The sequence below is a fragment of the Prunus persica genome, chromosome G1, assembly GCF_000346465.2.
Source record: "Prunus persica cultivar Lovell chromosome G1, Prunus_persica_NCBIv2, whole genome shotgun sequence".
NCBI lineage: Eukaryota > Viridiplantae > Streptophyta > Magnoliopsida > Rosales > Rosaceae > Prunus > Prunus persica.
In genome coordinates this window covers 43,093,435-43,113,180 of record NC_034009.1, presented here as the reverse complement: position 1 = coordinate 43,113,180, position 19,746 = coordinate 43,093,435, and the positions used below count along the sequence as shown (strand labels likewise).

The following is a 19,746-nucleotide window of genomic DNA, read 5'->3' as shown; positions in this document are numbered from 1 at the left end:
TCGATATCCTAGATTTAATTCCCTCCTCCTCCAATATCATTTGTATAGAAAAGAAAAGAAAATAAAAGATATCTAGGGTTAAAATGGAAAATATACGGACCTCAATGAAAATGGAGGAAAACTGTACTGGCCACTTCGGTAATTTAGGCAAAACAATGTTGTCCAAAAACGTAGAAAACGAAGAAGTTTGTTTTGTTTCATTTTAACGAAATATTTGAAATACCTTGACTCTTTCCTCAAATTAACAGCTTCTATCCTCCTTCGTCTTACGCGCGAGGTTTCCATTTCTGCTACTTCTCTATAACTTTTGTCAGGGGCCTTGCTGTTGTCACCGTTCGAATCCCTTGTGTTGTTCATCTACGACGAAGGTATTGCCATTGACATCTTTTCTCTTTTTATTTCTTTTCAAATAATATGGCTTTTTTTCTTGATCAGATTTGATTTACCAGTTTCAGAATTCGAAATTCATCCGTGATTGATTATCAAAATGATTATATATGTTGGAATTCGTTAGAATCCTTTTGTTTGGTTTGCATCAAGAGATTGGGGGGACATGCAATTGAAACAGAGCCCTAATTCTTTTGGCTAATAAATTGGAATAAGGGTTTCGGATGGAGATCATATGTTTTCAGTCATCAAAATTGGGTTTTTTGTCTGCCAAATTGGGTTTAGCAGGCAGGGAAGCAATTTAAATTGGTATTCTCTTTAGGGCCTAAATCCTAATGATGGCATGTAGAATGGGTCTGATCAGCAACCTCAAGCCGGAGTCTGCCGACCCGGGCCTTGTGATGTACTGATGTACAATGTGAATTTTGTGTTGAAGGAGTGTGCTCTAGTAGAATATTATCTTCCCCATTGAGTGGTTCTTGAATTTATTTTATTGTTTCTTCAAACTCGGGCACTAGTTTTGTGGTTGAAGCTGCATTGTGCATGATATCCTCAGATAAATTCTTTGTGAATATTTTATATTTCTGGCTTATTCTACATCTCTTAAGTACATGTAAAATTTACTTATGTTTTGTGGTAGTCCATCTCCTTCAAATTATGGTTTATAACAAAAGTTCACGCATGGTCAGATATTTGAGATTCAAAAACTAACGGTGGGCAATCATCAAGACAACATCATCACCAATTCAATTTGAAATAAAATACGATTGTTCATAGAAGCCAAGTCAGGCCAGCTCACCAAACACAAACTCTTGTCTGTCCAATGGCGGCCTTTGGCAATGCTGCTCCATACAGATCAAGGTATTCTTTACACTATGCAATGTTTCTATTTTGTTTGATTTTGTTTGATGTTGATAAATGAATGATGGTTCTTCAGGGAAGGTCTTAGCACAAGACCAGCAGCTAGCTCTGATGAAATCCAATTGAGGATTGATCCAATGCATGCCGATTTGGATGATGAGATCACTGGTCTCCGATCCCAAGTGAGAAGATTGAGAAATGTATGCACTCCATTTATCTTTTATCTTCTTTTTTATTTTTTCTTTGTGTGTTTTATTTAGGTAACTGAATTTATGTTTGTACAAATTGGAAATAGTATTTTATTTCTTTGTATGTATGTATATTGGTCCCATAATTGTTATATATTGGCAGTTCTGTTACATTGTTCTCAGTGCATGCGTATTGCTTGATGGTTTAGAGACAGGTCCAAATTAAATGAATTATACTTGACCTTTTCAAAGATTGGACGCTTCACTTTAACTTTTTTGTTTCTATTAGCTATAGGATGTAATGCTTTAAGTGAGCCATATGTTTCTCATTTGAATTCTCAGTCTTAATTACTCACTTGCATTGCACCTGTTGTCGTGGTCTTGAATATATTGATGCTTGCTAAATGTGATAATGTTACTAGCTAGTAAATCCATGGTTAATTACTACATTTCTACTTGTTACATATTTCCTTTACTCTTCATTGCCATGCATTACTCTTCTGAATATGGATTCTGTCCTAATGTTTTAGTTATATATGTTATATTTGTGCCTTCTCTCAAAATTTCTCTAGAAGTTTATTTATTCTGTGTACAGTTCTATTTTGTCTTATCGGTTTGCTTGTAAATGTTGGTTTTGCTGGATATGTGCTTGCATTGTATTTCTTTGCTTGGAACTTATGGATATATAATGGAGATAGTGGCTGACGCCTGTCTGCAGACTCAGGCTTTTACTATCTTGTCTATTAGGACTATATCAGTTTTCTTGGAATTTCATCTTTTGCCTTGTAAAATTGTTTATTTCAGCAATTTGATTACAACCAAGTTATAGATAGCATTTAATCTTGTTCTCGTATTCTGGGGCAGGTAGCGCAAGATATAGAGGCGGAAGCAAAATTCCAGAATGAATTTCTCAATCAACTGGTATACCATCAACTCTAGACATTGCTACTTGCATAATTCACTTTATTTTGAACTGCCTGGGAAGGATGAAATGGATTACTTTACATTCTACATTCAACAATTTTTGTTAAAATTGATGGATTATAGGTCTCCATCAGTTTGACTTTATTTGTGCATGTGTGTGTGTGGAGGTGGTACAGCTTTCTGAAACCATTATTTGTGTCTGGTTCATTACAGCATATGACGCTGATGAAAGGTCAAGCAGGGTTGAAGAACAATGTCAGGAGATTGAACAAGAGCATCGTCCAGAGTGGAGCAAACCATGTTGTCCATGTAGTGGTTTTTGCGCTAATTTGTTTCTTTATGGTATACCTTTGGTCCAAAATGTTTAGATGAAGATTTCAAAGGTACTTCATGCCTTCCAAACTCTTTTGTTCAAGGCTAAAACAGGGTTCTGGGGTACACAAATACTAGTTTCATTGTAAAGCCATCCTCATCCTCCTATTATAAAACTAGTTGAACATCCTCAAGTATCTCAAAATTTTGTGCTTAAAGCTTGACTCTTGAAGAAGTGATCTATGTAAGAAAGAAACTTTATGTCATTGTGAAAAATCCCCACAAATCTTTTCAGCAGCACGAGTCTCCCAATTTTTTTGTCGGATGTGAGGTCTTTATGATCTTGATTTTTCTATACTATTATCAATTTTTATGTGGAGAATGAAATGATGCAATTCTATTCGTCAAATGCTTGTTACACACACACACACACACACACACACACATATGTGCTTACAAAGTTTGTAAATGAATGACTGGTTTAGCTAGTTAGCACAGGCTAACATTTGAATATCTCTGAGAACTTTGGATGGTTTGTTCTTGCTTGCTTGTTCTTACTTGTTTGAGGACTGTTCTTGCCCACTCTGCAAAGTAGGTTTCATTGTGGCCAAGCTGGCTATCTTTGTAAAGGAGAAAGCATTCTAGTTGTTTTGTAGGGTCTGGGCATTCCTTCTTGGTGTGGGGGTCCCACCATGCACATCTGTGCTTCATGCCGGATTGGTCTGCCATCCAATGATAAACATTCTGGCCGACCCTGGCAAGCTTCAACCATCCTTTGGAGAAAAACTCCATTGTGCTACTGTTCCTATCCATGAAGAGCATGTTTGTTATCTGTGCTCCATGTGGGGATGCAAGGATGTCTGTGTTGGGCATTACATTAGCTTAACTTGTTTTAAGATCACCAAGTATAAATCATGCATTACTAAGGGAACAGTTTTAATGCACGGTGCTCTAAACTCTATAACGCGTAATTCTTGGCTACAACTGATCCAGTTGTATACAGTTGCAAGCGTTTCTTTTTTCTTTGGTCAACACATGTCTAATACTAGGAACTCTGGCTCTTGATCAAATGGGAAGGTGAAACGTGAATTAATTAAAGGAAAAGAGAGCGAGCAAACCTGATCACAGAAATTCAGATCTTCAGACTGAACCACCTCTAACATGCACCTATCCACCATTGCACACTGCCTTGAGAATACATTAATCCCAGCCGTTGGATCCTTGAATGATCTTGAACCTCTCGTCATCAGCAATGTCAACCTTATACTTGGCTGCCCTCGCACATTCACCTCCTTCCTCCTACCTGCAGGGTTTATGCCACAAAATTCTCTTGCTTTACATCTCAACAAGTCACAGACCTGAAGCTTCCTGTGCTTCCCTATTTTCCCAACATTGTGCCTCATCACAACTGCCTTCTCAAAAAAATAAGGCCCATCATCTCTTTTTCAAATACTTCAACTGGCACCTGCCCAAAACTTGCTTGCATGACATTCTGAATCCACCATCCCATTTGGTCTCTGAGCTCTCCCCAGTGGAAAAAGTACCAACCTCGATGGCTTTGAGCGTCAATTTTTCATAGACCAACCCACAAAAGGAAACATTGCAGTTAGCCCATGCCACAAGTTTTTATAGTCATAGAATGCATCAGACACAAAAGTGAGGCCCTTCAAGAGTGTGGTTGAGTTTGGTAGACCTTCAGGCCATGCTAAGGCATATGAGTTTTTGGTGCCATCTCTTTTGTCATTCCCTTTGAGGCACAGCAGCCTTCCCTTGGATGCTTCTAAGTGGAAATAGAGATACTGGGATTCATTTTCTTCATATGTGTCACTCAAAGAGTTCATAAACCAAGTGTTCCCCTCCACTGCAGTCTTAGCAAACCTTATGTCTTTGAGAGGAAGAAATGTGACCGAGTCTCGGAGTTTTGAGCTAAGATTGGCATCCATTTCTGTTCCTCTCCATTTCTTGAAGAAATCCCATGAAGCAGAAGAGGTGGACAATGAAGTAAACCCAAAAGGAGAGGCTTGTGCATGAAATCGGATGAGAATCAGAAACAGAGAAAAAAGGCCAATGCTGATGAGAATGGTTAAGTGACTAAAGCTCTTGTTTTTGGTAAATGCCTTGGCCCTGCTTTTCACTTCCATAGTTTGTTCTGTTGAAGGTGAATGAATGGCAAGAAAGAGGCACATTTGCGACTTTTGAATGTTAAACAAAAGATTTAGCCTCGAGAGATTGAGAAAGGACATGCAGGGCGTGTTTCTTTTTTGCCTTGCACATTAAGGATTAAAGGTGATAATGAATTGGCTTATAGAAGGCATGTCACTACTTATAGAATGCTGTATATACACTTAAATGTAAGTTCTTTTTTTTTTTTGGAGGGGAAAAGCGATGGGTTTCATTCCATTCAACTGTAAATAGTACAAAAGGGCATGTTAAGGTGGCCTCGTTAAAACCTTCCCGAGGAAAACCAAGTGGGATAAAACCCCGGGGTAGGAAACAGTACCACCCATGCTAGCCGTACAATATAAAATTCCTAGAACAAGGGAATTAAAAAGAGTCTGCCACTAAAGCATCATGCAAAACTATTGGGGGGTTCCAGAACCACTCAGCCGCTCCATGAGAGTGTAATGCTATCCTAGCAAGTCTTGCAGCCACTTCATTAGCCTCCTTCATCACATGTTGTAATAATATACAGTCCTGCTGCGCTAGTAACAGTTTGCAGTCGTCAACTAAACAAGTTTTTTTTTTAGTTGGAGCTTAAATGTAAGTTAAAAATCACTCTTCAATTAACGGTAAGTATCTTTATGGAGCATATGCTTCTACAAAAAAAAAATAATAATAATAACGGTAAGAAAAAAAAAAAAAAAAAAGGAACCTAAACCCGCCTGGGCACTAGGCGCCCGCCTAGGTCTTTTAATTTTTTTCCCCCGACTTTAAAGAAAACCTACGTCTATAACGTGATGATTAGAGCATATGCGTGCACAAAAATCAGTGCTGCGGATGAAACTCTTTCTTCGTTTGGGTGATTGTTGCTGTATAAGCAAATGCTCTGCGATGGCATTTCCCCTAATTGTCTCACTTTTCTGTTCCTTGTAAAATAATGCACGAGTAGGGTTGACGGCGGCACAGGCCGGAGCTTCCATGAACAAGTCGTTAAGTATGGGCTCGGCATGATGTTTTTGTTCAAAATTTGTTGATTGGTATGTACTCTGCATGCGGGTTTCTGAATAGTGCACGTACATTGTTTGATGAAATGTTGGAAAGGGATGTTTCGTGAAACTCGATGATTAAGGGGTATTTGAGAAGTGGGAATCTTGATGAGGCATTGAATCTGTTCGGGAAGATGAACAAGAGAAGCATTATTACTTCGAAAAATTCCTTGATTACTGGGTTTGTTCAAGGTGGTCGGCCAACTGAGGCCAGATCACCAGTGGTTAGACCGGATAATTATAAGATCACAATTGCCAGTGTCCTTGCAGCTTGTGCTCATCTTGGTGCATTTGATCATGGGATATGGGTGCATGGGTACCCATGGAGAAATGGCCTGGAGAGTGATGTGGTCATTGTGCGGATGTGTGGACAAAGCGTATGCGGTCTTTCAGGAAATGCCCAACAAGTATACTTTGGCATGGACAGCTATGATTTCAGGGTTTGGCAGCGAGGCTTTTGATATTTTTATAATAAAAACCGTAGTACCGCTGCGTGGCTATACTCTTTTTATTAAAAAAAAAAAAAACACGTATAGCCGAGCGGCTATACTTTTTTAAATTTAAAAAGACCTCATGTATAGCCGCGCGGCTATACTATTTATAATTAAAAAGGACCCGCCTGCTACCTAGCGCCCGCCAAAAAAAAAGTATATTCGCGTGACTATACTATTTTTTAATTAAAAACTGTCGTATAGCCGCGCTGCTATATGTTTTAAGTATATTATATTTAATAAGATTATAGCCGCACGGCTATACTATTTATTAATTAAAAAAAGACCCTTCTAGTTGCATTAGTTTATACTTTATAGATATTAATTTGCTGGTTTCAACATCTCCAAAGCAAATATTGAAGAGAGAGAAATTACACGGTAAATCAATTTGAGAGTTCAATATTTTTTTTCTTCTTTTTTGGTGGGAATGCTTGCCTTTGGTCTACCTCGTTCTCTTGAGTGCTACTAAATTTTGTTACTACACGCATTATTTGTTGTAGAGAATTGCATGATGAGTTGGAGTGTTGGTAATTGCTTCACATTTCAAACAACACTCTCAGTTCCAGTGTAGTAGTATGTGTATATACTGCAACCATTCTAACTGAGTTATATTGCTCACACAAATCACCTATTAAGATATAACCTCATGGACAAAGCCATGAGAATTGTTTCAGTTTTCAGATTTCTAAGCATTGCAACCATTACCATTAGCTTATGCAATGGAAATTTGGGTATGCCTTGTAAACAAAATGAGAGACAGGCACTTCTAATGTTCAAGCAAGATCTTAAGGATCCTTCCAATAGGCTTTTATCTTGGGTTGGTGAGGGAGATTGTGGCAATTGGACCGGAGTTGTCTGCGACAATTTAACCGGTCATGTCCGTGAGCTGCACCTTGGAAATTATTATTCAGATGAGTATTTGAATTACAGTTTGTATCAAGACAACTCTTTGGGTGGCAAGGTAAATACTTCTCTACTAAATTTAAAGCATCTGAGCTACTTAGATCTAAGCAACAATGATTTTGGAGGAATACAGATTCCTAGCTTATTAGGTTCTCTTAAAAATTCAAGATATCTTAACCTATTCCGCATCAATTGGGAAATCTCTCGAGTCTACGCTCTCTAGGACTCCGGAGTAAAAGCTACTACGTACTGGATGAAGTTTGAGAATCTCCAATGGCTTTCTGGTCTTTCGAGTTTGCAGAACCTGGACATGAGTCGTGTAGATCTTAGCAAAGCATCTGATTGGTTTCAGGTGACAAACACACTCCCCTCCTCTATGCTGGTAGAGTTGCATATGTCCTGTTGTGAACTCAATCAAATACCAGTTGGTGTTGCAAACATGACAAGGCTTGAAGTTCTTAATCTCAGGTGGAACATCATCTGGGGTACCATACCTCAATGGTTGTACACTTGTAGCAATCTTGAGTCCCTATCCCTTTATTTGAATCTCTTGCGAGGTGAAATTTCAAGTTCCAATGGAAACTTGACAGCCATTGTCAATCTTGACTTGTCTGCTAATCAACTTGAAGGGAAAATCCCAAGCTCATTGGGAAATCTTTGTAAGTTGACGGTTCTTGATCTGTCAAGGAACTATTTCAGTGGAAGCGTATCAGAAATATTGGGAAGCTTGTCAAGGTGTAGTTCAGGTCCAATGGAGTCACTGAAGCTGTCAACAAATGATTTTTTAGGTCCACTATCCGATCAGCTAGGAAATTTCAGACATTTACGCCTCCTTGCTCTTTCGAGTAATTCAATATCATGTCCAATTCCAGTGTCCTCTTGAAATCTGTCATCCCTAGAAGAGGCAAGCATTTCTGAAAATCATTTTAATGGAACTTGTTTGTGCAAATAATCTCACGGGAGAATATTCGCCCAATATTCCTTCGTCTTCTCCGCCTCTCTTTCTCCCTGCAAAACAGATCGGAGTAAAAGGACCACACCCGGGGGGTGTTGGCCAAAGGCCCTCCGATGCCTAAGTTAGGTAGGACGTGCAATCAAAACATAGGCTGGTTACTCAAGCAGTTCACAAGTCAAACACCTCCTCTACTCGGGAGCCCAAGTCCACGAAGGAAGCCCAGTTACAGCTGGACAGCCCAACGGATAATTTACATCTCCTACATGCCACCACGCGCCACGCAGAAGCTGGGGGACATTTGTGGGAACCTAATTAAATCAAAACCGGGTGGCCGGAGCCGTGTGTGGTGGCCGGAGCCTTGTGTGAGAGAGAGAAAGAGAGGGGGTGGCTAGAGTTCTTGAGAGATAACTTCTGTCTTCTGCTTGCAGTGAGTGACATCAGCAAGCAATTGGAGCTTGGGCCGGATATGGCTAAGGTCCGCCGTGCTTTGAACATCCCTCTAAGGTTTCGCGAGTGGCGCTGGCTGTTGAGTGAGTACCGGGAGGAAGACGGTGGTCTGCCCCCTGCCGAAGATGTCGAGAGGTGGAAGCAGAACGGTCCTGACCCTGATGATCTGCTTGGCGGACAGGAAGAATGTTCTGCTGAATCTCTCTCAAAGAGAAAAGTTGCTGCCAAACCTTCAAGAGGTGAAGCTACTTCTTCGCATGCGAAGGATGGGTCTCCATCGAGGAAGAAACCAAGGCTTCCTTCTGCTGAGAAGACTCAAGTGGGGTCTGCTCCCTCATCATCTGCCAGGGTCAAGCATCTTGTGGGTGCAGATAGCACGAAGGTTGGTGGTATGCGCGGTATTCGGGGTGTTCCACCCGAGCCTCATGCTGACACACTCGACAACCATGATATGTTTCGTGAAACGGCTCGTGCCCGACCTAGTTCTGTCGAGCGTCAAAGAGATGCAGACATTCCTCCTAGAAGTTCAAGTCGTCTGCATCGGTCAAAAGATGGAGATCGAAACCGGAGGTCTGCTCATGATCCAGCATTATTGACTCCTTTGGAGATGAAGTTAGCGGAGGCTAAGAAGATGAGAGAGTCATCTGCCCGGGTTAAGGGTTCTTCCTCCACGTCGGCAGTTGGTCATAAGGTGAACAAGCCTAGCTCTGTAGGGGATGCATGCGTATCTGATCTGCTCAAGACGAACTTCCTATCAAATCCGTCGTCCTGTGCTGAGTTGGTCGATCACATCCGTCAGATTATTTGCACAAACAGAACTCTTCCAAAAAAAAACCTATTGGTCAACTCAAAATGTTAACAAGAGCACGGTGTCTTATGCAAAGAGTATGGCCGATCGGCTATGATATTTATAAAATATATTTATATAAAAACGACGCCTGTAAAGCCGAGCGGCTATACTCTTTCTGAAAAAACAAAATCCATAGTATAGCCGCGCGGCTATACTAGTGGAACCCACCTGGCGCCTGAGCCCATTTCGCCACGTGAAAAAATAGTATAGCCGCGCGGCTATACTATTTATAGTTTAAAAAAGGACCGGCCTGTCGCCTAGCGCCATTTGGCCACGTGTCAAAAATAGTATAGCCGCACGGCTACACTATTTATATACAATATAAAAATATAGCCGCCCGGCTATACTCCCGATTTGCAAGGCTATACTATTTTTATACAATATAAAAATATAACCGCACGGCTATACTCCCGATTTGGAAAAGGTTTGGCGACGGTCTGGCGAGCAACCGATCCTGATGCTAGTTCACTTTGCAAAGGTTGGTTTGAAGGAAGAACGGAACAAATTTTCCACTCTAAAATGAAATGCTGTAATATGTATGTGTCTGCCTGTATAGTATTTTGAGCTGTGGATAAGGAATTTTTGTGATTTCAGATTTGCTGGCCAAGTTTCCTCCAAATTCTATGAAGATGAAGCAGCCACTCTGTATGCAACCTTGGGATTCTTATCCAGAGATTGTCAAGAAACTGTTCAAGGTATGTGAATTGCAAACTGTTTGTGGGCTGATTTTGTTAAGTTATTTTGCAAATATAGGACATCCTTCGTGAAAGATGTCATACAGTCCATCTGTATTGCATTTGCCTTTTCTTATTTATGAGGTCTGTTTTCTTCTTCATGATTATACGACCTATAAACCTTGGAATTCTGGAAGAGATCGCTAAACCCTTTAACATGGACAGAAATACTGCGTCAAGTACTGGTTGCCGCTGGTTTTGGTTCAAAGCAAGGTGCAATGCGAAGGGATGCCCTTAGCAAGGTCTTCTAATTTAACTCCCATAGTTGCAATTGATTTTTCCAAGCTCCATTTCCTCTCTAGTAAATGTATTTAATTATCAACACATCTGTATTCTGCAAGTTAAGTGCTATAGACGCCCAATAATTATCAACACATCTGTATTATCAACACATCTAGTAAATGTGTTCATCACCCAAAACCTTGAGCATTCAAAGCCTTGTTGGCAATAGTCATTTAAGATCTGTCATTACGCCGAATAATCTGTTTTTACCTTGAGGCAGAGCCCCAGTTGGATAGATTCATTTTCAATACTAAAGGACCAAAATCTGAAATTTTAGGTTTTACATATAATATAACATGTAGTGATTGAATGTTAAAGGAAATAGTTTCTTCAAGTGATTGAATGTTAAAGGAAATAGTTTCTTCAGTTTCGTTTGTTGGCATTATCATGCATTCCTAAATAACATCTGTTGAGCATATGCTTATTTGTCTCTGCCTGTCTCTGGAATTATTTGCTTTAATGACCAGACATGCGCAGGAGCCTTATTTACTTTCTTATGGTGGTTTTATTTATGTTCTACAATTGATAAGTTTTATCTATTGTTGCATAAACCTATCTATAAATGTGAAATTTGGTTTTTCAAATTGAATCTTCTGTTATCTAGGAAATGAGCTTTACGGTGAAGTATGGTTTACGTCCTGGTACTTTGAAGGGTGAATTGTTTAGAGTTCTGCTAGAGCAAGGAATTCATGGGTTGATAGTTTCTGAGTTGGCGAAGTTATTGCAGGTAATTTTCTTGAAAATATTGTTATCATAATCTCTCATGTTTTAATCATTAAGTTGATACCAGCCAAGCACAGCATTCCACTTGAATTAGTGATGGACTTTGTTTTTGTTTTGCAGATTTCTGAATTGAATCTTTCGAGTGGAATAGAGGAACTAGAGTCTTTAATTGGTTCAACTCTTTCAAGTGATATTACATTATTTGAAAAGATTTCATCATCCACATATCGTGTACGTATTAATTCTTCTGAAAAGGAAGTGGAGGAATCCCAAACAGATACCGAAGACTCTGGAGCAGTTGATGATGGCCTCCGTGACAGTGGTACATGTAGCCGTGATGATGATTCTGGGTGCAATTCAGGAAATTCCAAAATTAAAAAGCTGACTTATTTCAAATCTTCAGAAGATGGTCATTGGGAGGTGATTGATACAGAAGAGGTAATCTGCTGAACTTTTGTTATACGATCAATGTGATTGTAGTAGATATTGCTTGACCTTGTATAAGTTATAATATTTACTTGCTTTTTCTCAAACCAAATGCAGGCGTGCTTTGTTGTCAGTTTTGGATGACAGGAGTAAACGAGAGGCTCTTCTTATTGAATCCCTGGAGAAAAGAATAGCGTTTATGTGCCAAGCGATGTCAAGTAGAATTGGAAAGAGGGATAGAATTCACAACTTGGTGCAATCTGATCAATCTGAGCTGGATAATGTTAGAGAATACACTTATTCACCAGTATCTGATGTAGACAACAACTTATCTGGAATTGCAAATGATTCTCTGCCTTCATCTGGAGTTGTGGTTCTTGAAGTTAGAAAGAAAGGAGAACAACAGAAACAGAATGGAGCCGGATCCAAGCATTTGATTCATGGTTATGGAATTCCTTTTACCTAGGTCTGAATGCTGTCAAACATGGTAAACGATCCTATTTTGATACACTTACTAGAAGTGAAAGTTGTCATGATTTGTATTGGAGAGATGAGAAGCACTGCAGGATTTGCCATACAACATTTGAGCTTCATTGTGATCTGGAAGAAAGGTATGCCATCCATGTAGCCACATGTAGGGAGAAAGAAGCGAGTGATACTTTTCCTAAGCATAGGTCCTCTCATCACAGATCCAATCACTAAAAGCTGCGATGCATGCAATTGAGGTAACCCATCATTTGGATTTTGGCTTTGCATTTTGTGATATATTTGTTATAGTATTGAAGATGTCCTCCAGTTAAAAAGATTTCCAGCTACACATATCTTTGATAGACTGGAGGAGAATAGGACTTCAGTTGAGGATCAACCTAGGAATGAGTTAAGTGTTCATGGTTTGGATAATTAGAATGTGACTTTGAGATTTATGTGCAATCAAATCCGATAGCTTTTATGTATAAAAGAATAAAAATAAAAAGAGAAAATCTCTGAAGTGCAATAAGATTTTAGATGAAGAGATGCGGGATGGCGGGAAAACGAGGCCAAAAGAGGAATTTAGCATGTGTTACTGAGAAGGGATTGATGAAAATGGAGCAGAATGATTGATTAGTATCCACCTGCCCTATCTGATTAGTTCGGGCTTCTGGTAGCTAACCCTAAATAGTGGGATTAGTTTAGTTGGATTTTGGGGCCTGAACCTTTTGATTGTCTGATGCTTAAAACAGGTTTTCTAGGTTATGTATCGAAGACATTTCTATTCGCCCCAAACTTTTTAATGTTTTTCCGTGCTATATTGATCTCCACCTCCCTCTGCTTTGTGCAGTCAGTCATCCCAGAAGATGCTTTGTTGGGTGCTTGGAAAAAATCTGCTCATAAGCTATGGGTGAAACGACTAAGACGTACCTCATCTTTGGCTGAGGTTTTATGGGTTTTCTATTTTCCTCTTTCACACTATCTATTTTCTGTTTATTTTCTAGTAAGAATCATCAGTTTCTTTATTGTTTACTCGTGCAGGTTCTTGGTGATTTTGTTGTGCCATCAACGAGGACCAATTATGTGAGTGCAATATAGTGCAAGGTTCTCGTAATTTTAGTGAAGAACTGATTGCGTCCTTTGCATGTATGCCCCAAACAACATCTGCAGTTGCACTCTGGCTGGTGAGATTGGATGCCTTAATTGCTTCATACTTGGAAAGAGCCCATTCTCAGAAAAGGCTGGAAATTAGTGTCAGAGGTAATGATTGAATATAATGCAGATTGGTGCTTGACAATTGAGTGATTTCTTAATTGTTTTCATAGCTGTTCAAATTTTCGCCATCTTAAAAGCTTCTTTTAATTCAGGGAAGCATGCTCCAAAGCAATAGCACCGCCTTTTTTCGGTAGATTAGCCAAATTCAATCCCACATTTTTTTGACAGATTGAGGAGCATTTATATGTCCATTGTACTGCCAGATCAGTGGAACTGTTGCGGGCTTTGAAACTGCAGTACTTTGTATGAAGCTATGCTTCAAGTTCTCTCTTTAGTTGCTTGTGTCGTTTAGATGTACAGCATGAGGGAAAGTTGGACGTTTAATAGATTCAAGAGTTTCATATCACTGAAGCCTGCTCCAGAGAAATATCCTCACGTTTATCCTATATTTACGTTCTTTTAGATTCAAGAGATTCAGATTTTGTTCATGTTTGATTGTTCTAGTTTTTTAAAATCAGGAATAAAATGTTGTCAAATGTACATTGTTGTAAAGAAAAACAAAATACTGTTTAAAAAAAATAGAAGATCTGAAAGTCGTCTTTGTGATAATCTTTGTTAGCTAGAACAATGTTTATTGTAGTTGAATATCCTCGACCTCACAGTTTGTTGCCAAAGATTTGTTGGTTTATTGAAATTTGTATTTCTTCATTGTGGATTTCATAGCTATTGATTGGTAAAAAAATAAACATTCACCAAGTATGCTCGAATTATATTACACAAGAAATAGCACAAGATAAATAAAACATTTAGGGTTTGGCCGTACTTTTTCTATGGCCTTTTTTAAGATAATAGTTGCGGCATAATTTCATGAAAAACTCCATGCATTCCTCGAAGCCTTCTTCTGGGTTTCGGTAACAAGTCTCAGTGCCTTGAGCAACACACTTTGTATATGCCTCAGTCTTTGTGGCCATTTTAACCTTAAAATTATCAGTTGAAGAGGAAGGAAGAAACTGAGAGGGATGCTGCAGAGAAGGAAATAAAGATGGAGAGGAAGAAATATCTTTATCTTGCACTGAGGCTTTGATGAAAGCTACCAATCCCAACATAATTATCACCTTGAATAATCTCAAATGAGTTCTCTCCATTGCTAGCTTTTACAACTTGTTTTGAGAGGTTTGTATATTTTGTTTTAAAGTTGAATAAATATATAAAATGTACTTAAGAAATTTATTTTAAAGAATATATATGTTGTGTGTATAGTGACTTTTTTTGGCCACCTATTTTACTAATTTTTTATATTTTTGTTGGAACCTATTTTACTAATTAAAAATCAATGAGAAGTGAAACATAGTACGTCTCTTTGTTAGTCATAAGTTATCTTTCGGTATTTATTTATTTTTTTTCTTCCACATTAAGAATCAAAGGTGATCATTAATTGGCTTATAGAAGGCATGTCACTACCTATATTATAGAAAGCTACATATACACTTAAATGCAATTTTTTACTTTTATTTTTATGGAGCATCTACTTCAACAAAAGAAAAAAAAGCGGTAAGGGGAAAAAAAAAAAAAAAAAAAAAAAAAGGATCCAAAACCCGCCTAGGTGCTAGGGCACATTTCGCCACGCGGCTATACTATTTATAAAAAGAGGACCCGCCTAGCGTTAGTGCACATTTCGCCATGCATCACATATAGTATATCCGAGCGTCTATACTATTTTTTAACAATAAAAACCTAAGAAACCGGAGTATAGCCGTGCGGCTATACTAATTATAGAAAGCTACCAATAATCAACATCGCGCTTAAAGCAACACAGTCATTATTAGTGTCGTCCAGATAACTCTCTCTCTTCTTCCTTGAGCCGAGTCTGAGCCTCTTTCGCTGTGTTTCCAGACATGGGGAAGAAGATGAAGAATCCAGGAAAAAGGCAAAGAGAAAGCAGCGAAAGCTGAGGAAAAGATTGCTCGCAGAGAGACCAGAAGCTCTCACCTGACGATGACATCGATGCCATTTTGGTAATTTCATACTCGAACTATGCATATATATACATATATGTTTGTGTGTGTGTGTGTGTGTGTGTGTGTGTGTGTGTGTGTGTCATTTTGTGCTTGTTAATTAGAGTTATGGATCATTTGAGAACAGCTGAAATAGTTTGTGGGAGTTTTAAACAGTGTTGGAAAAATCGGCCTAGGCGGCCGCCTAGGCACTGGGCTGCCCATTTTTCGCAATCGTTGTCTGTGATTCCCATATGTGTGTCATTTTGTGTGCTTGTTAATTAGAGTTATGGATCATTTGAGAACAGCTGAAATAGTTTGTGGGAGTTTTAAACAATGTTGGAAAAATCGGCTACGCTCGGCGTCCCATTTTTCGCAATCGTTGTATGTGATTCCCATATATATGTCATTTTGTGCTTGTTAATTAGAGTTATGGATCATTTGAGAACAGCTGAAATAGTTTGTGGGAATTTTAAACAATGTTGGAAAAATCTGCCCGCCTAGGCACTCGGCGGCCGATTTTTCGCAATCGTTGTCAGTGATTCCCATATGTATGTCATTTTGTGCTTGTTAATTAGAGTTATGGATCATTTGAGAACAACTGAAATAGTTTGTAGGAGTTTTAAACAGTGTTGGAAAAATGGGCCTAGGCGCTGGGCTGCCCATTTTTTGCAATCGTTGTATGTGATTCCCACCCAAGATTCCTTTTTTGTTATTGTTTTGAAGATTCTGCTCCCTATTTTCTATCTGATAGTTTATTTTCACCAAAGGTATGATGATTGTGGAAATTCAGAATTCCCATCTACGTTCGTTGCAAGAATTTCCTAAACTGTACGTATTTTGCAGAGAGACTAGAACTTAAGGCTTTAATAATATATGTTACTGCCTCAAACTAAAACTATTATTCTACTCAAGTATCAATGGACCAACTTTTACATCCCAAAAGATAAGTATCTTGATGTAATTTCATTGATATTATTTAATCTACTATATCAATGTAAATTACAATTTTCTAATATATATTTCTGTGATGCTTTGCTGGAAAAGTAGTATCCATAAACCAAAATTTCCAACAGACCATATGGCACTATCATGGAGGGCGTCAAGTTGGGAGGGTCGTTGATAAAGGATATAGAGTTCTTGGTATTGATTCTCTGAGGATTATTGATGGTTCAACGTTTTATCACACCCCGGGTGCTAATCCTCAAGCTACTGTCATGATGCTTGAGTATACTTGGAAAACATATCATATATACATAATCTTCACGAAAATCTTGTACAAATTGCTGATTAAACCTGCATTTTGGTTTCGTTTGTTGTGCATGTGGTGCAGGTACATGGGGCAAAGGATTCTGCATGACAGATTAGTCCATGGATCAAAAATGAAAAATTCATCTGGTCACTTATGTTTCCCAAACATAAAGCCGATTAGTGATTACTGGAATATATGTCTCTGAGACATTTGATTAATACTGTAGAGATTGGAATGTAAAATTTTAAAATCTATATAGTTGATGTCATGTTTATTTACCTATCATCACATTTGGTGTTGAATTGATCAGATCTGGTATGGTTCAAGCAAAACTTTCTGTACTCAGCTTGACTAGATTAGCCTTCCGGTGATTAAATATATGCCTTACTATTAAATCTAAATTAGCTCTAAAAATACTTAGTTTGTTTTTGTTAAGAGCGTAATGAGGAAGGAAACTAGTAAGGAGGTGATGATGACACAACACAACTGCAAGCACTTTCAGAACTTTTGATCACATGGGCTGCTCTAACTTCATGAAGTCCTTCAGGTAGGCCTTATTTTTCTTTAGTTGTCATGATTTTTTTGTACATCGTTCGCAAAAGAAAGATTTGAAAAATTATTACCAAATTAACGAATGAGGCATTGCGCACAATCATGGCATGGTTAGAAAGAGATACCCACAGAAGGACTGAAAGTGCAGCAGATTAACTGAAGTCAAACTAATTTGGAGATCCTATAATGATATAAAAGTGAGACTCTTTTGTATTCAAGACAAAGATTACTAATATACAGATGTAGACAAAAAAGAAAAGAAGACGAATAAGATTAGGATATGCTGTTAGCCCTTCTTTCTCAGCCCCTTATAATAATATGGGGAGGCATCTCCTTTCATCTACTTTTTTCCTGCTTCAACTTCATTGCACATTTTCATGGACACATAGAGTGGAAGAATCTCATTTGCTAGGAAAGAGCGCATTCAAGGCTCGGATAAGGAGGAGAAAAATCTAGCAGCAGAACGAGCCTGGCCCCAACAAAATCCCTGAAAAGCAGCCCTTGATGGATGTTCACAGCATAATCCTCAGGATATGCCATTTGTGCTTACTGGTTTATTCCATCTCTTGAAGTCTTTGAGCCCTTATATAACTTGTGCGGGGCCATCGTTGAAACACAAGCAGAAGCAGCTATACATACTAGAAGAAGTATACTTTTCAAATAAGCAAAGCAGTCATAGGGCTTCTCTTTCTTGGCAGGCACTGGTGACTGATGCAGCTACAAATGTACAATCACTTTCATTGACCTGCCAAAGAAGAGTTGCCCTACGATTGCTTTTGGCTTAATGAAATTTGCAGCCTGCCTGATCATGCAGTAGAGCCCTGTCATGCAAAACATATACGGCAAGGTATAATATTAGGCTAGGCTAGCCAGGGATATACGTAGGTTTTGTCATATTTGAAAATAATGGTAGAGGTAGAGCTATAATACTGAAGTTATTTTTGTTGTACAAAGTTGTTCTGCTTTGTGACTGAGCAAGCAGGCAAATTGACTTTACCATGTGGCTTTGCACGATGCGGGGAAGTAGTGTGATTTTATATGGGTGGAATGGAAGGTGGAAGCCATATATACAAGCAATTACTAATTTCCCTGATCCCTTTTGTTAGTTGTGGCCGTATAGCTTTGTCTGAGAGGATGTTCTTGCTATGTGCTTAAACAGTGCATATAAAAATAAAACAATTCTGTTTAAAAGACCAGTAAGTTTCTTTTCTACAGCTATTTTTGACACCCAAGGGAAGTCTAGCCGACCATTTCCGTGAGCTGCACCTTGGAAATTATTATTCAGATGAGTATTTGAATTACAGTTTGAATCAAGAAAACTCTTTGGGTGGCAAGGTAAATACTTAAATTTAAAGCATCTGAGCTACTTAGATCTAAGCAACAATGATTTTGGAGGAATACAGATTCCTAGTTTCTTTAGTTGTCTTAAAAGTTTAAGATATCTTAACCTCTCAGACTCAAAGTTCGCTGGAATAATTCCGCATCAATTGGGAAATCTCTCGAGTCTACGCTGTCTAGGACTCCGGAGTAAAAGCTACTACGTACTGAATGAAGTTTGGGAATCTCCAATGGCTTTCTGGTCTTTCGATCAGCTATAATATTTATATAAAAATGACACCCATAGAGCCGCGCGGCTATACTCTTTTTATAAACACCATAGTACAGCCGACATGTCAAAAATTGTATAGCTGGTCGACTATACTATTTTTTAAACTAAAAACTGTAGTATCACCTTCCGGCTATACTTTTTTTATTTTAACAAAAAATTTATATAAAAAAAGGACCGGCCTGTCATCTAGCGCTCATTTTGCTACGTGTCCAAAATAGTATAGCCGCCCGGCTATACGCTTTTTAATTAAAAACCACAAGTAGCGCTGCGCGGCTATACTAAGATAAGGACGGCCTGTCGCCTAGCCCATGTTGCCACGTGTCACAATCGTATAGCCGCTCGGCTATACTATTTTTAAATATGATAAAAACCATAGTATAGCCGCCCGGCTATACCCTTTCTAATTAAAGAAAAACCAACCCTGATGCTAGAGATTTTTCTGTTGACATGGGTTTTGCTAACGGTGAAGTCCGCGCGACTATACTATTTATAAAAAAAGACAGCCGTAAAGCCGCGCAGCTATATTACCTTTTTTTTTAAATAAAAACCGTAGTATAGCCGCTCGGATATAAGCTTTTTTAATTTCAAAAAAACCCAGAGTATATACTCTTTTTATTATTATTAAATAATCAATAATAAAAAAAAAAACCCAGAGTATAGCCGCACGGCTATACTACCTGAAGCCAGGCAATGAAAACCCGTTGTATTGCCGCGCGGCTACACTCTTTTTATTAAAGAACTGATTATATGAGTGCAATATAATGCAAGGTTCTTGTGATTTTAGTGAAGAACTGACTGCGTCCTTTGCATGTATGCCCCCAACGACATCTGCAGACTGCAGTTGCACTCTGGTTGGTGAGATTGGATGCCTTAATTACTCCATACTTTGAAGTTGGTAATTCGGATATTTTGGAGAAACTTAAAATAAGTTATGATGATCTAGAATATAATGAGAGGAAATTTTTTC

General features: G+C 38.6%; 1 protein-coding gene and 1 long non-coding RNA gene across 2 annotated transcripts; both read left to right on the top strand.

Moving 5' to 3' along the window:
• On the top strand, positions 199-3,045 carry LOC18793904 (bet1-like protein At4g14600). The gene is made up of 5 exons (XM_007223351.2): positions 199-368; positions 1,077-1,248; positions 1,325-1,448; positions 2,301-2,357; positions 2,574-3,045. Exons 2-5 carry the CDS (start codon positions 1,211-1,213, stop codon positions 2,730-2,732), a joined length of 378 nt encoding a protein of 125 aa, XP_007223413.1. The 5' UTR covers positions 199-368; positions 1,077-1,210; the 3' UTR covers positions 2,733-3,045.
• Positions 15,186-18,761, top strand: LOC109948536. The gene is made up of 3 exons (XR_002271145.1): positions 15,186-15,387; positions 16,700-17,165; positions 17,560-18,761. It is a non-coding gene; the product is annotated as an uncharacterized LOC109948536 (long non-coding RNA).

Coding starts and splice junctions, on each gene's coding strand:
- LOC18793904 (XM_007223351.2), top strand. CDS start 1,211: ATGGCGGCCTTTGGCAATGCTGCTCCATACAGATCAAG. Junction 1,249..1,324: donor GCTGCTCCATACAGATCAAG/GTATTCTTTACA, acceptor ATGGTTCTTCAG/GGAAGGTCTTAGCACAAGAC. Junction 2,358..2,573: donor ATGAATTTCTCAATCAACTG/GTATACCATCAA, acceptor GGTTCATTACAG/CATATGACGCTGATGAAAGG.